Source organism: Eubalaena glacialis, chromosome 9, assembly GCF_028564815.1.
Source record: "Eubalaena glacialis isolate mEubGla1 chromosome 9, mEubGla1.1.hap2.+ XY, whole genome shotgun sequence".
Classification (NCBI taxonomy): Eukaryota; Metazoa; Chordata; class Mammalia; order Artiodactyla; family Balaenidae; genus Eubalaena; species Eubalaena glacialis.
The window spans coordinates 32,525,934-32,541,573 of record NC_083724.1 but is presented as its reverse complement, the minus strand read 5'-3'; the positions used below and the strand labels follow the sequence as shown (position 1 = coordinate 32,541,573).

The following is a 15,640-nucleotide window of genomic DNA, read 5'->3' as shown; positions in this document are numbered from 1 at the left end:
GGTATTAAATAAATTTATGGTGTGGTGCCACCATCACCACCATCCATCTCTAGAAGTCTTTTCATCTTGTGAAACTGGAACTGTATCCATTAAACAACTCTTCATTTACCCCTCCCCTCAGCCCTTGTAACCACCATTCTGCTTTTTGTTTCTATGATTTTGACTACTCTGTGTACCTCACATAAGTAGAAATCATACAGTGTTTGTCTTTTTGTCATTGGCTTGTTTCAATTAACATAATGTCCTCAGGGTTCATCCATGTTATAGCATATGTCAGAATTTCCTTCCTTTTTAAGGCCGGAATAATGTTCCATTGTATGAATATACCACATTTTGTTTATCCACTCATCCATTGATGGACACTTGCGTTGCTTCCTGTTTTAGCTATTGTGAATAATGCTACCATGAATATGGGTATATAGCTATCTCTTTGAGACCCTGCATTCAGTTCTTTTTGGTATATATCCAGAAGTGGAATTGTTAGATCATAAGGTACTTCTACTTTCCATTTTTCGAGGAAGCACCATACTGTTTTCCCTAGTGGCTGTACTGCTATATATTTGCACCACCAGTGCCCAAGGGTTACAATTTCTCTACATCCTTGCCAATACTTGTTATTTTCTGGTTTTGGGGTAGTAGTCATCCTAATGGGTGTTAAGGTGCTATCTTATAGTTTTGACTTCCATTTCCCTAATGATGAGTGATGTTGAGCATCTTTTCGTATGTTTATTGACCAATTGTTTATCCTCTCTGAAGTAAAGTTGTTTTACACAATTCTGTATTAGGAGCATCTTCAATAAGGAGGACAGTTCTGTTGTACTAAGCACTAAATGTTAGTGGGTTGGTTGTTTCAGACTATATAAAGGGTGGAACTGGGGGAGTTTGACCTTAAGAAAAAAATTGGTAGGCAGTGGGTTAGGTGGTGAGCAGACATGGGGAAATCCACACAAAGTTAATGAGAGAGAGATTTCACTTAACATGAGGAAAATTTGATAGTATTGGAATTAACTGTATTATGTTGAGTTCCTTATCTCTGGAAGTGTTTAAGTAGAAATGGGATCTCGAGACTACAACTAAAGAAATTCCTTCATCAGACCAAATGGCCTCCAAGAACCCTTTCAGATCTCAGTTTCTGAGCTCATTTACTTTCCAAAGCATCTTCCAGCCATATTTATTTTTTTCTGTGTTTCTAATATCTATTCCTACTTCTGAGCTCAAGCTTTTCAGTGCCACAGTTTGGATTATGTAGTAACCTCCTAATTGGTCACCTGGTTTTACCTTTATCTTCCAATTAATTTTTAACAGCTTTTTGAGATATAATTTACATACTATTAAGTTCACCTGTTTAAAGACTGCAATTCAGTGGTTTTTTTTAGTATATTTGCAGAGTTGTACTAGCATCACATCATAATCTAATTTTAGATCATTTTTCATCACCCTCAAAAGAAACCTCACACCCATTAGTCACTCCTCATTGCCTCTGAACCACCAGCCCTAGGTAACCACTCTCAGTTAACTTCTTTTGTAAAACGTGGCTTTCATTGTGTTGCTTTCCAGCTAGGAGGAGTTCAGGGTCCTCCCTGTACATATGATTAAGAAAACATTTCTCACCTGAGGTTCACATTTTTCCGTACTCTGATTTCAGCTTATTTTTCCAACTTTGACTTACACCTTTCTCCAGTCTGAATGTACAGCTCTTGCTAGGTCCATTTCACTCGTTCTTGAGAGTGAGAACAGGTGCATTATACCTGTCTTTTGGTTTCCACCATTCCTCTATCTAAATCTGTCTATGCTTTGAGACCTAACTTGAGTCCTACCTTTTCTATGAATCCTTCCCTGGGTTATTTTGCCTAAAATGAGTTCTCCTTTGCATGTGAACTTCCATAGCACCTAGTATTATAAAACCTTCTTTTGGTATTTTGTTGTACACTCTCATGTGGGACCCCTTCCCTTTTGTTGTTCAACATTTTGTGTGATTCCCTAAATTGATTATAAGCTTCTTAAGGGCAGGGACTGTGACCACTTTTTCCTTATACCTTCCATAGCTTAGCTGAGCATATGGATGTGCACAGAAATAGTATGTAAGGATAAAGGAATGAACAGTGCTGGCACTGAGCAGGATGCTGAATTTGGACTCTGGAATAGACACAGATTTCAAAGTCTTAATAGACGTGTCCATGTTTTATATGGCTTTGCTTTGTCTAGAGCTTGATACCACATTCTTTATTACTTCATTCAATAAATGCTATTGGTATCATACTTTGTCTGTTAATTTCTCAAAACCCATTATTAATTTAGTTAACTTTTTCTTATTGCTATCATGCATGTGAATTCTCTGATCGCTTTCAGCTCTGCATTATTCTTGAAATTTCCTGCTGTTTCTAGGAGTCTCTTACGGTAGATTAGTACATTACCACAGCCTCTATAGACCAATACAGTCTTTTTGTTATACACTTTATAGGACTTTGTTATTATAGGTTAGTACATAACCTCAGTCTCTATAATCCCATTATTATATACTTCCTGGTGTATCATACCATGAAAATACCACGTTCTGAGAGGTTGCAGCGTGGTGATAAGCACTATGGGAGACAGTTGCATTTCTCGAGTCACTTAATGGCTTGATTGCGAAGGTAGAATAGTACTTTTGGCTTGATACCATAGCAAGAAAGTACTACATGCTAGGTATCAGGAGTTATACAGAAATGAGTAATACAAGCATCTAGATTCTCAAGGAGCTCACAGTCTTATGGTAGAGACTGATTTAAAAAACCTAAATAGTTATAAGACAATATCGTGAGTAATGTAGTACAGAGTGGGTGCTAGAGTTACAGCAGCCCAAAGGAGGGATTGATTTCTTTTGCCACAGCAGAATTACGGTTTGGGAGCTGGAGGAGACCCTATATGCCCTTTGAGGACAGGATATATCTTAACCGTTTTTCTGTCCCTGGCACCTAGCAGAGTCCCTGGCATATGGAAGGTGATGCATGATGATAAATGAGTAAGTCATCTATTCTGTGCTGCCCAATACGGTAGCTACTAGCCACATGTGACACTATTGAGTATTTGAAATGTGGCTAGTTGGAATTGAGATGTGCTGTGAGTGTGGAGTGCTCATCAGATTTTGAAGACCTATTTGAGAAAAAAAGAATGTAAACTATCAAAATTTTATGTGTTGATTATATATGTTGAAATGCTATTTATTTGATATATTAGGTTAAATAAAATATATGATTAAAATTAATTTATCTATTTCTTTTTACTTTTTAAAAATATGACTACTAGAAAATAAAAAATTATGTACATGTCTTGTATTATACTTCTGATAGACTTTGCTGATCTCATTCAACTCTCTTAGAAATGATTTGACTAAGGTTACAAAATAGCAGAGATACCCTTAAAATTGAGACTTTACGTGTTGGATTTCTCCTAGTTTAGTTCTCTTCCTAGGCATAAATTAATATAATGTAAATATATAAAATTTGTGGTAAAGTGACATAAGTATGGTCTTGTTAAGGATGACGTGATACTCTCTGCTGTAGTTATCTTATCTTTGAGCTTAATAATCATTAAAATTTTTTTCCTTTTGTATGTAAATTTTGATCTGCAGAAAAATCTGCATGTTCAGTTCTCAGTTTTTTCACACTTGGTACTTCTATTCCCATTTCTCCCTTGCTTTTCCTCTCCCCACACTTGTATAAACAGATATACACATAGCCTCCTATTTATTCCTTCTTAATTTGTCTCCATTAAGTTTCTTCAGATTATATTAACACTTTATTTGTATTTTGGGGAGATAAGCCTTTGCTGTTGCATGATGTGCTACATGGAGAGCTGGTTGGTTTAGTGGTCTTGTACGTACATTAATTATCTCACATAATCCTCTCAAAACTGCATGAAGTATAGTCCTGTTGTGGTCCTAACTTTACAGTTGTGAAATCTCAGGCTTAGAGAGGGTGGTATGTTTAACGTCACACAGCTAATTATGCACAGAATCTGTAAGCTGGAACTGTACGAAATGGCAGGAAGCCTGGGAATTTTTCCTACACGTGGACAGGCCTGTAAACATTGGGGAACTCTGGGTCCATAGAGCTGAGGACTAAAGTATTAAGTATATGCCAGAAAACAAAGTAAAAAAAAAAATCCATTCCAGATTGTGTGAGTATGTGAATGAGTACGTGCTTATGTAACTAGATGAGAGAAAGAGACAAATAAGGATAGAGAAATGAATGAATGAATGAATGAATATCATTGATTTAGAAGACTGGGTCTCCATGCCTTCATCTTTCCTGCCCTTTTCTATCTTTCCTTCCTTCCTCTCTTCCCATTTCTGATAGTGGTAGTACTCACCACCCTTCTTATTTTCTTCAGTTCAACACAGTTCAGTTCAAATCAGTATGCCTAAGTCCAAACAGATGTTCGTTAACAGGTTTACAATGGTTCTCTTCGGTTAGAGGGATTTTAGGTGATTTTAAATTTCTTTTTTATTCTCTGTATTATTTGAATTTTTTTATAGTAACATATACGAAGAAAAACTATATAAAAAGAACAGCAAAACTATTTTCATTTGGGAAAAAATCAGTATGCTGGATAGTTTTCATTCCAAAATAAACCTTTTATCCTAAAATTTCAGAATCTCATACTTGTTCTCTGCCATACCAGTGTTCTTTGGCCTCAGTTTCATAGCCTCAAGGTGAATGGTTACAGTAAGTCAGTGTTCCAAAAGCCAGTGCTGTATACACCATCTCTCTGTCACAGAGGTGAGATTTCTTTTAGAAGTAACATTTATTTTTATAGCAAAGATGTTGAAGGTTTTTTTTTTTTTTTTTTTTTTGGCAGATTGTTTTTAAACAGCAGTAGCTCACAGTGGTCACATCCTGCAAATATTTTAAAATGCTTTGAGTCTAAAGAGCCTACCTGCTGTGTTTGTGGCATAATGAGACCTTGGTTCTTGTCCAGCCTCCTATCTGATACATTTCCTTTCCAAATTACCCAGCAAGGGGTGAATTTATTTGTTGCCTTAGAACCTTTGAAAAGTCCATATTTTTCAGTTTGCTTTTCACTGTTTATTGACCTGTTTTATGTTCTTGTAAGATGCTAGTGATCAAAGGGAAGATGTTTATATTGGAAACCACATGCCTTGCCCTGAAAACCTCAATGGTTACTGCATCCATGGAAAATGTGAATTCATTTATTCTACTCAGAAGGCTTCTTGTAGGTAAGTCAGAGTACCTCCAGATCAGAGGTGAGACATTTTTTCCATCATTGGTCACTGCTCTATAGAAGGCAATGAAATGTGGATTAAAAATATTACTAAGAGGTAGTATTTATTTGCAGGTGAGTTAAAAAATAAATTAGCAGCATCATTTGGAAAAAACTGGCAAGTAATATGCAAAAACAAAAACAGATGTTCTGTTAGGGTTTTGAGATGGACTTAACATTTTTAATATTAACATTTTATATTTTTTAATATAAAAATATGCCATAAACCAACATTATTTTGGTTTTTAGGCAATCTATCACGGAGTGGTTTGAGGGACTAGAGAATGTGTTAAGAACCGAGGACGTGTAACTCAAATAAAATATATAGTAAAATAGATTTCTAAAAATAAGGGAATGTGGATGTAGAATCAGGTGTGATATGAGAGATGGAAACAGAAAGGGTGTGAATCTTCAACTGTGTGATTCCAGAGAGGTTATGTGACTTGTTCAAACTCAGTAGCAAGTTAGAAATAGAGCTGAGACAAAACTAGGTCTCAAATTTCCTGATACTCAACCTGATGATCTTTGTGCTTTTTGCTCTTCTGTGTCTGTGCTGATAACCCTTCTTGCCGCTGCTTCTGGGAGCTTGTCCTCCACCTCAGGATGGTCTAGTGGGCCAGGCAATGTTTCCAGACTGAGGAAGATGGCTCTCATTCTGCTCACTCCTGCCCCCCTGCAGTTTGGCCAGTGAATCTTTCTCTCAAGAAGTAAAAGAAAGCTGTGTGAAACCAGGTCTCCTGGTTCCTCTATTCCTTTAGCTCCATTCTCCTGACTCTTCCCACCCCCCCCGCCCCCCGCCGCCCCGCTGCCCCACTCTCCTCCTCCTTAAAAAATAAAACAAAACAAAACACTATAAACTGTTTTAATGGTTATTAAGAATTCTTTGTTAAGCTTTCCGCTTCTTCCTGCTTGAAAGGTTTTCTTGTCTTTGAAGGAGCTAGCACCAGCCTCCCCCCCACCCCACGCCTTTTCCTGAACACTGAAAAAAATACAGCCATGCAAGGGAGAACAGACCAGTTTTAAAATAAAATCATACAGTGGATTACTCATACTTGTCTCACAGTGACATACATACCTTGAAAGAAGATCAGATCGTGTTGTCCTCTTAGGATAGAGTGTCTTTTAAGATACCTAACATTGAGGGATGAGAGAGGATGACGTCCTGATAATGAAGTGATACCAGGTCACTTTGTAGTATTTTACTCATTGACAGTAAGAAGACTGAATGGGGGCTTCCCTGGTGGTGCAGTGGTTGGGGATCCGCCTGCCAGTGCAGGGGACACGGGTTTGAGTCCTGGTCCGGGAGGATCCTACGTGCCGCAGAGCAACTAAGCCCGTGCGCCACAACTACTGAAGCCTGCACGCCTAGAGCCCGTGCTCCGCAGCAAGAGAAGCCACCGCAGTGAGAAGCCCGCGCACCGCGGCGAAGAGTGGCCCCCACTCACTGCAACTAGAGAAAGCCCCGTGCGCAGCAACGAAGACCCAACGCAGCCAAAAATAAAAACAAATAAAATAAAATAAAATAAAATAAAAAAACAAAAACAGAAAAGAGAACTGAAGAATAGACCAAATTTGTTTAAAAAAAAAAAAAAAAGACTGAATGGTTTAGTAGTTAAAGGCTTTGGAATCAGATATATCGGATTGGCCAGTTTTTGGCTATGCCCTTTGGAAGTTACTTAAAATTTCTAAGCTTCATTTTCCTTATTTGTAAAAAAAAATAATAATGGTACTCGTTTCCTAGTGTCGTTAAAATTAAATAAGCTAGTGTATGCAAAGTGCTGAGCACAATGCCTGTTACACAATGTGTGTTTAAGAAATAGCAATTGATGTTATTAGACTGTACGCACCATTAGGTTAGGGACTCTGCTCTGCTAACCACTCTCTCCCTAGTGCCTAGCATAGGGCCACTTCCAGTAGCTACTCAGTAAATAGTTTTTGAATGACATGTGATGATGGCCAACTTTTCCCTCTTCTTCAGGCCAGAGGTGTTTCTTAAATGCTGCAGAATCTCTTTTCTGCATTCTTGTAACTCCAAAAAGCAGGTGATCTTTTTTTTTTTTGTCTAAGCATTTATAGTGTCCACAAGAACCAGGCCATAGTATCACATGCATTTCCACTGGTAGGTGTATGTGTTTGAGTAGCAGTAAACAGGCAGGGATGAACACCCTTTAGGCACAGTCCTATTATTAGGTTAAAATCTTTTAGCATTATCCCATCATTAGTTTGTTTATTTATTGCCTATTTTGTACCAAATCCTACCTGGCACTGGGATCTCAAATTCAAATATGACATGGATCTAGCCTTCAAAAAAACATACAGTCTGGTGGCAGTGACTGACAAATAATACACAATTAAAATATAATATGAAAAATGCTGTCATACATAGATATGCATGAGGTGATTAGGGACTTCAAAAAAGCACTTCAACCTGAAGGGGGCATGGAGGACATTGCAGGAGGAGGGGCAGGTCTTACAGGGACATTTGTGCCAACCCAGGAGGTTGTCCTCTGTCTTAAAAGCAGTGAGAAGCCATTTAAGGATTTAAATAAGAATGATGTGGTCAGATCTGAAAGCCACCCTGGTGGCTTGGTGAAAAATGGATTAGAAGACTGAATGTTAGGAGACTGTGTTATGAGTGAGGAGTGAGAGCCTGAACCAAGTAAAGAAGTTGTAGTGGGAATGAGATGAGGAGATAAGTTGCAGAGAGAAAATAGGTGGCTGAATCCATAGGTTTTGGTGACCAGTTGAGTATGAAGATGGGAATGTGGGAGTTGGTGGAGGGTCATGGGAAGGAAGAATCAAGAGAGTCTCCCGGGTTTCTGGCTGATGCAAAATTGAGTGGGGAAAGAGAGTGGGGGCAGGAGGTTTGCGGGGACATGATGTACTGAGCTTCGTAATGCTTGGTCTCAGGTGCCTGTGGGGTATCCTCTTACCTAGTAGGCTACTGGGTATCTGTGGTTTTGGAACTCATGAGACAGATGCACATTGAAGGTGTGTTTGGGAATCATTCCATCTCTAGCATATCCCTTCTAATTCCTACTCAGCAGTCCTTCCACCCCACTGGGCCTCCAATTGATTGATCTCTCACCCTGCATGTCCTCATCACCTCCTTACTCAGCTTAACTCGTGGTCAATCCTTGCAGTCCCTCTCTTGCTTCATCATATACTCACTTGACAAAACTATAATCCAGGTTCATTCCAGCTTCCTGCCTGCTGTATACCTACACCCACCAGACTGACTGGTCTCACTGACCTTTATACTCAGTGGGCCCTGTATGCCGCCGGCAGTCACTCTATAACTGCGGTCCATTCATCCTCCTCTCCTAGATAAGGTGACTGCTTTATACCGTCACCCCTCTCTTCAGACTGTCAACACCTCCTCTCTCATCCTCACTCTCAGCTGATGATCTTGTTTCCAAGTTCACTGAGAAAACTGAAGCAAGATGAGGAGAATGCCCACAGACTTTTTACTGTCACTGCCAGCAGTGCTCCCCCTTTTTCTTCTTATCATATATTCTTGTGTACATATATTTTTTAATATATTTGTAAATATATTTTTATTTCTTTTATCTTGAAAGATATTTCTCATTCTTACCTCTCCCAGCTACTGTCCCATTTCTGTCCTTTCCTTTGTAGAAGAACTCAAAACAGTTGTCTATCGTCTGTCTCCAGTTTCTCACTTCCCATCTCTCATGAATCCACCCCAATAGGCTTTTGCCACCCAGCACTTCACTGAGACTGTTCTTGTTACTAAATTCATTAGTCAATTCTCAGTCTTAAATTACTTTTGAACGATCAGTGGCATTTGACCTCCTGTGTGATAGGCATTCTTCACTTGGCTTCTGGGATGACACTCTCTTGGTTTTCTTCTACCTCACTGGCCATTCCTTTCAGCCTTCTTGCCTGGGTCCTCTTTTGCTTCCTGGTCTCTCAGTGTTGGTGTACCACCAGGATCCAGTCCTGGTCCTTTTCCTTAGTGATTCCATCCAGCCTCAGGGCTTTACATGTTGTATGCTAATGACCCCCAGACCTCTCTCCTCAATGTGGGACTCACAGATCTCTCTCCTTCACTGCCATTTTCACATGGTTGTCTGACACCCCAAGCTAACAGGACCTAAGCTGATCTCCTGATCTGTCTACCCTCCCGTAAACCTATTCCATCTATAACTTCTCCATCTCAGTTGATGCCAACTCCATCTTTTCATTGGTTTAGACAAAACACCTCTGATACATCTTTGACTTCTCTCTCTGTCATACTCCATATTTAGTCAGTTGAGGGGTCCTGTTCGCTCTATTTCAGAATATATCCAGAATTTGATTACTTCTCGTCATTGTCACTGCCATTCCTAGTCCAGGCACCATTTTCCCCCTCTGGCATTATGCAGTAGCCTTCCTGATTGTATCCTAAATAGTCCATATTCAACACAGCAGCCAGAGTGAGACTATTAAAATAAAAGTCAGTTCATGTCCTTCTTCTGCTAACGCCCTTCCGGCAACTCCTCCATCTTCTGAATGAGGAGAACTTCACAGGTGGGCCCCTTCACCTCTCTGTCTTGGTCCCCTGCTTCCCTTCGGCTGGCCCACTCCAGCCATACTTGCTATTTCTTGGGCACACCATGCGCTCATGCTCCCACCTCAGGGCCTTTGCGCTGACTCTTCCTTTGCCTGTTATGCTGTCCTCCCACTTGTCCACATGGCAAACTCCCTGACCTCTTTCACATCCTTACTCACATGTCTCTTACTGAAGCCTACCTTGACCACCTTACTTAAAGTTGCAGTCCTCCCTTCCTGGCCCCTACCTGGCACTCATGTTATCCCTTAGTTCTCTCTCTTCTCTCTCTTGTGTAGTACATGTCACCTTCTAACATAACCATTTAATTTGCTTATCGTGTTTCTTGACCCTCCCTCCCTGACTAGAGGGTAAACAGGCCAGAGATCTTTGTTCACTGATGTATCCCAAATGCCCATTATAGTACTTGGCACATGTCAGGTGCTCAATCAATGTGTTAAATGGATGAGTGAATGAGTCAGCCCATGAGGCCATGGGAGTGAATGAGATTACTATGGAGGGTATGGGGATGAAAGAATAGGCAGTAGAGGACCAAATGTCTGGATCTGCCTTTAATCAGCAACAGAAGAAGTAGTGCTAACCTAGAAGTTAATACTCTGGGTATTTGGAGAGTATAACCCTAAAGTCAGGTGCAGTAAATAATGTCCAGGGAGGATTGCCTGAATCATATATGGCCTATACATTCTTTTTGATATTCTGATTTTTAATCTTTGGGTTAAGCTAAAGTGTCAGAGAGCTGAATAACTAGGACATTGTTATAGCTCCCTATGGAACTATTTTTATTTCACTGAGCTTTGAGTTTTGGCTGTTAGCCTACCATGAAAGACATTATTTTAAATAATCCTATGAGACTTCATTATTGAATTTATTGCAGCTATATTATTGAGGAGGATGTTCTCTGTATGAGAAAGTACCCTCCTTTTTTTTTTTTTTTTTTGGTCACACCGCGCGGCTTGTGGTGATCTTCGTTCCCTGACCAGGGATTGAACCTGTGCCCTTGGCACTGAAAGCGCCTAGTCCTAACTACTGGACTGCCAGGGAATTCCCAGAAAGTACCCTCTTTAAGTGAGGACTAATGAGATAAAGTTCCCTTAAATTTATTAAAAATAGTAACTGTGATTCTTTATTTTTTTAAATTGAAGTATAATTGATTTACAATATTATATTAGTTTTAAGTATACAGCATAGTGATTCAGTATTTTTATACATTATACTCCATTAAAAGTTATTACAAAATAATGGCTATAATTCCCTGTGCTGTACAATATATCCTTGTTGCTTATCTATTTTAAGCATAGTAGTTTGTATCTCTTAATGCCTACCCCTATCTTGCTCCTCCTCCCTTCCACCTCCCCACTGGTAACCACTAGTTTGTTTTATATATCTGTGAGTCTGTTTTATATATCTGTGAGTCTGTTTCTTTTTTGCTATCTACATTCATTTGTTTTATTTTTTAGATTCCACAAATAAGTGATATCATACAGTATTTGTCTTTCTCTGACTTATTTCACTAAGCGTAATATTCTCTATGTCCTTCCATGTTGCTGCAGATGGCAGAATTTCATTCTTTTTTATGGCCGAGGAGTGTTCCATTGTATATATATATATATATAGCGCATCTTCTTTATCCATTTGTCTGTTGATGCACACTTGGGTTGCTTCCGTATCTTGGCTATTGTAAATAGTGCTGCTGTGAACATTGGGATGTATGTATCTTTTCAAGTTAGTGTTTTTGTTTTTTTCTGGATATATGTCCAGGAGTGGAATTTCTGTGTCATAAGGTAGGTCTATTTTAGTTTTTTGAGGAATCTCCATACTGTTTTCCATAGTGGCTGCACAATTTACATTCCCACCAGCAGTGTAGGAGGGTTCCCTTTTCTCCACATCATTGCCAACATTTGTAATTTGTGGACTTTTTGATGATTGCCATTCTGACAGATGTGAGGTGATATCTCATTTTTTTTTGTTTTTTTGATTTACATTTTGTTAATAAATAGTGATGTTGAGCATCTTTTCATGTGTAAGCCATCTGTATGTCTTCTTTGGAAAAATGTCTATTCAGGTCTTCTGCCCATTTTTTTTTTTAATTTTTAAAATTTATTTTTATTTTTGGTTGCATTGGGTCTTAGTTTTGGCACGTGGGATCTTCGTTGAGGCATGCGGGATTTTTCGTTGTGGCGCGAGGGCTCCTCGTTGCAGTGCGCGGCTTCTCTCTAGCTGTGGCGTGTGGGTATTCTCTCTCTAGTTGTGGCACGCAGGTTTCAGGGCACGTGGGCTCTGTAGTTTGTGACACGCAGTCTCTCTAGTTGAGGCGCGTGAGCTCAGTAGTTGTGGCATGCGGGCTTAGTTGTCCCATGGCATGTGGGATCTTAGTTCCCTGAGCAGGGATCGAACCTGCGTCCCCTGCATAGTAAGGTGGATTCTTCATCACTGGACCACCAGGGAAGTCCCTTCTGCCCATTTTTTGATTGTTTTTTTTTTTTGATATTGAGTTGTATGAGCTGTTTTATATTTTGTTATTAACTCCTTATCAGTCATATCATTTGCAAATATTTTCTGCCATTCAGTAGGTTGTCTTTTTGTTTTGTCAATGGTTTCCTTTGCTGTGCAAAAGCTTTTAAGTTTCATTTGGTCCCATTTGTTCAGTTTTGCTTTTATTTCTTTTGCCTTCGGAGCTAGATCCAAAAAAATATCGCTACGATTTATGTCAAAGAGTGTTCTGCCTATGTTCTCTTCTAGGTGTTTCGTGGTTTTCAGGTCTTATGCTTAGGTTTAATCCATTTTGAGTTTATTTTTGCATATCGTGTGAGGAAATGTTCTAATCTTATTCTTTTACATGTAGTTGTCCAGTTACTGTGATTCTTTTGAACAACTGGCTTGATTTCATTTTGTGGAGATTGTATTTTGTATCAGTGATTTTATCTCTTTTCCTTTTCCTCTTCCTTTTCCTTTTCCTTTTCCTTTTCCTTTTCCTTCTCCCCCCCTCCCCTCCTCCCCTCCCCTCCCCTCACTCCCCTCCCCTCCCCTCCCCTCACTCCCCTCCCCTCCCCTCACTCCCCTCCCCTCCCCTCACTCCCCTCCCCTCCCCTCACTCCCCTCCCCTCCCCTCACTCCCCTCCCCTCCCCTCACTCCCCTCCCCTCCCTTCAGTCCCCTCCCCTCCCCTCCCCTCACTCCCCTCCCCTCACTCCCCTCCCCTCCCCTCCCCTCACTCCCCTCCCCTCCTGTCACTCCCCTCCTCTCCCCTCCCCTCCCCTCACTCTCTCCTCCCCTCCCCTCCTCCCCTCCCCTCCCTCCCTTCCCCTTCCCTCCTCTCCTCTCCCCTCCTCTCCCCTCCTCTCCTCTCCCCTTCTTTCCTTCATCCAATGGTTTTTAGTATATTCACAGAATTGTGCAGTCACCACAGTCAGTTTTACATTTCATTACCCCAAGAGGAAACTCTATACCCTTTAGCTTTTACTCCCAAATCTCCCCATCCTCCTCAGCCTTAGACAACCAATAATCTACTTTATCTCTATAGATTTATCTATTCTGGTCATTTCATTTAAGTGGATTATATTCATATAATATGTGGTCTTCTCTGTCTTTCACTTAGCATACTGTTTCCAAGGTTTATCCATGTTGTGGCATATATCGGTATTTTGTTCCTTTTTGTGGCTGAATAATATTTCATTGGATGGGTAATACCACATTTTTTAATCCACTTACCAGTTGATGAATAGTTGGACTGTTTCCACTTTTTAGCTATTATGAATAATGCTGCCTTGAATAATTTTTTGCAAGTTTTTGTGTGGACATATGTTTTAATTTCACTTGGGTAATTGCCTAGGAGTGGAATTGCTGGGCTAAATGCTAACTCTGTGTTTAACTTTTTGAGGAACGGCCAGACTATTATCAAAAGTGGCTGCATCATTTTATGTTCTCTACAGTAACCTTGCCATCACTTGTTACTATCTGACTTTTTGATTTCTAATGGGTATATTAGATACCTCATCATACTGTGGTTTTGATATGTATTTCCACGATGACTAATGATGTTAGTGCTTATTTGTCATTTATCTATCTTGTTTGGAGAAATGTCTATTCAGATATATTGCCTATTTTGTATTTTTTTGTCTTTTTGTTAATGAATTGTAATAGTTTTTTAATATATTCTAGATACAGTCTCTTATCAGATATAATATAGTTTGCAAAAATTTTCTCCTGTGGGTTATCTTTTCACTTTCTTGATAGTGTCCTTATATACAAAAGATTTAATTTTGATTTAGCCCAATTTAACTTTTTTGTTTTTGCTTTTGTTGTCATATGAAGAAATCATTGCCTCATCTAAGGTCATGAATATTTACTTTCCTTTTTTCCCCCCCAAGAGTTTTGTAGTTTTAGCTCTTACATTTAGATCTGTGATCCATTTGAGTTAATTTGTGTATGTTGTGAGAAAGAGGTCCAGCTTCATTCTTTTGTATGTGGATGCCCAATTGTCCTAGCACCATTTGTTGAAGAGACTGTTCTTTTCCCATCAAGTTGTCTTAGCACCCTTGTCGAAAATCAGTTGACCATAGATGTATGGGTGTATTTATGGGCTCTCAATTATGTTTTCTGATCTGTATATCTACTGTACTACTATTTTTTGTCTGCTAGGAAGCTTAGAACCCAGTGTGCAACCTTCTGGCAGGCGGCTAGGAACCTCAAGGGTAGGATTGGTGGACTCACATCACCCCTGGCTTCCCCCGTTTACTTGCTTCCAGGTTTCTTTCTTGCTATGTGTGTTTTATTAAAAATTATTCTTTTGTAATGAAGTGTGGGTCATTAATAAATATCCTTATACGTCAGATGTTTTATTAATCAGTTCTAACCGAAGGCTGGCTAATTTACACATTTTGCTTCTGTCAACTAAAAAATGTGAATTTTCTATTAAGTATCTTAAATGTTTCCCCCTGTCAAATTACTATCATCACCTGATGTTGCCTTTTTATTTACTCTTAATTGGAATTCAGATAATTTCTAAGATTCGCACCTATTTGACTGCTTGGCTGTGTTTCTGTCATTAATAACTTATTTTCATCTCCCCCCCTGCATTTTAAATAATTATATTATGTGTACTGAAAAGTATCTTGAATATAATTTGGTGTTATGTTCAGAGAACTGTAAATGTTTATACCTATTTATTCAGTAATCCCACTTCCAAGGATCTAGCCTAAGGGATAACACTAAATATAGAAAAGTGAACATTCATCATAATATCCACCACACCTAATTCATAATTCTGAAAAATGGAAAATAACTGATATGTCTAAAAGCAAGGAATAGATAAGTTAGCTGTATTATAGCCACTGAATGGGATATTGTGAATCCATTTTTAAATGGCAGTAATAAAGTAGTATAAAGACTACTTAGCAGCTTTAAAATGAATGTGATATAATGATAAGTGGAAGAAGCACTTTATAAAATAGTCATATTAGAAAGAATAGAAGGAAATACAATGATGGCAATGTTTTTTTTTTAGATGGTGGGAGAGTGCCTGATTTGCTGTTTTTGTTTAAGTGTGTCATTCTTTTGTATGTTTTAATTTTAAAACCTGGAATTATTGAAATTTATAAGCATCCTTTTTTTTCCCTTTTTCAGATGTGAATCTGGTTACACTGGACAGCACTGTGAAAAGACAGACTTTAGTATTCTCTATGTAGTGCCAAGTAGGCAAAAGCTCACTCATGTTCTTATTGCAGCAATTATTGGAGCTGTACAGATTGCCATTATAGTAGCAATTGTCATGTGCATAACAAGGTAGGTAATGGCCTAAGAAACACCAACT

The 15,640-nt window shown here is 39.1% G+C and overlaps 1 protein-coding gene across 1 annotated transcript in view; it reads left to right on the top strand.

Moving 5' to 3' along the window:
* Window positions 1-15,640, top strand: part of TMEFF1 (transmembrane protein with EGF like and two follistatin like domains 1) — a 97,771-nt gene that overhangs the window by 78,588 nt on the left and 3,543 nt on the right. Inside the window, exons 8-9 of the mRNA XM_061200175.1 lie at window positions 5,095-5,218; window positions 15,454-15,612. Coding sequence (XP_061056158.1) covers window positions 5,095-5,218; window positions 15,454-15,612 — 283 coding nt within the window. The remainder of the gene's footprint in view (window positions 1-5,094; window positions 5,219-15,453; window positions 15,613-15,640) is intronic.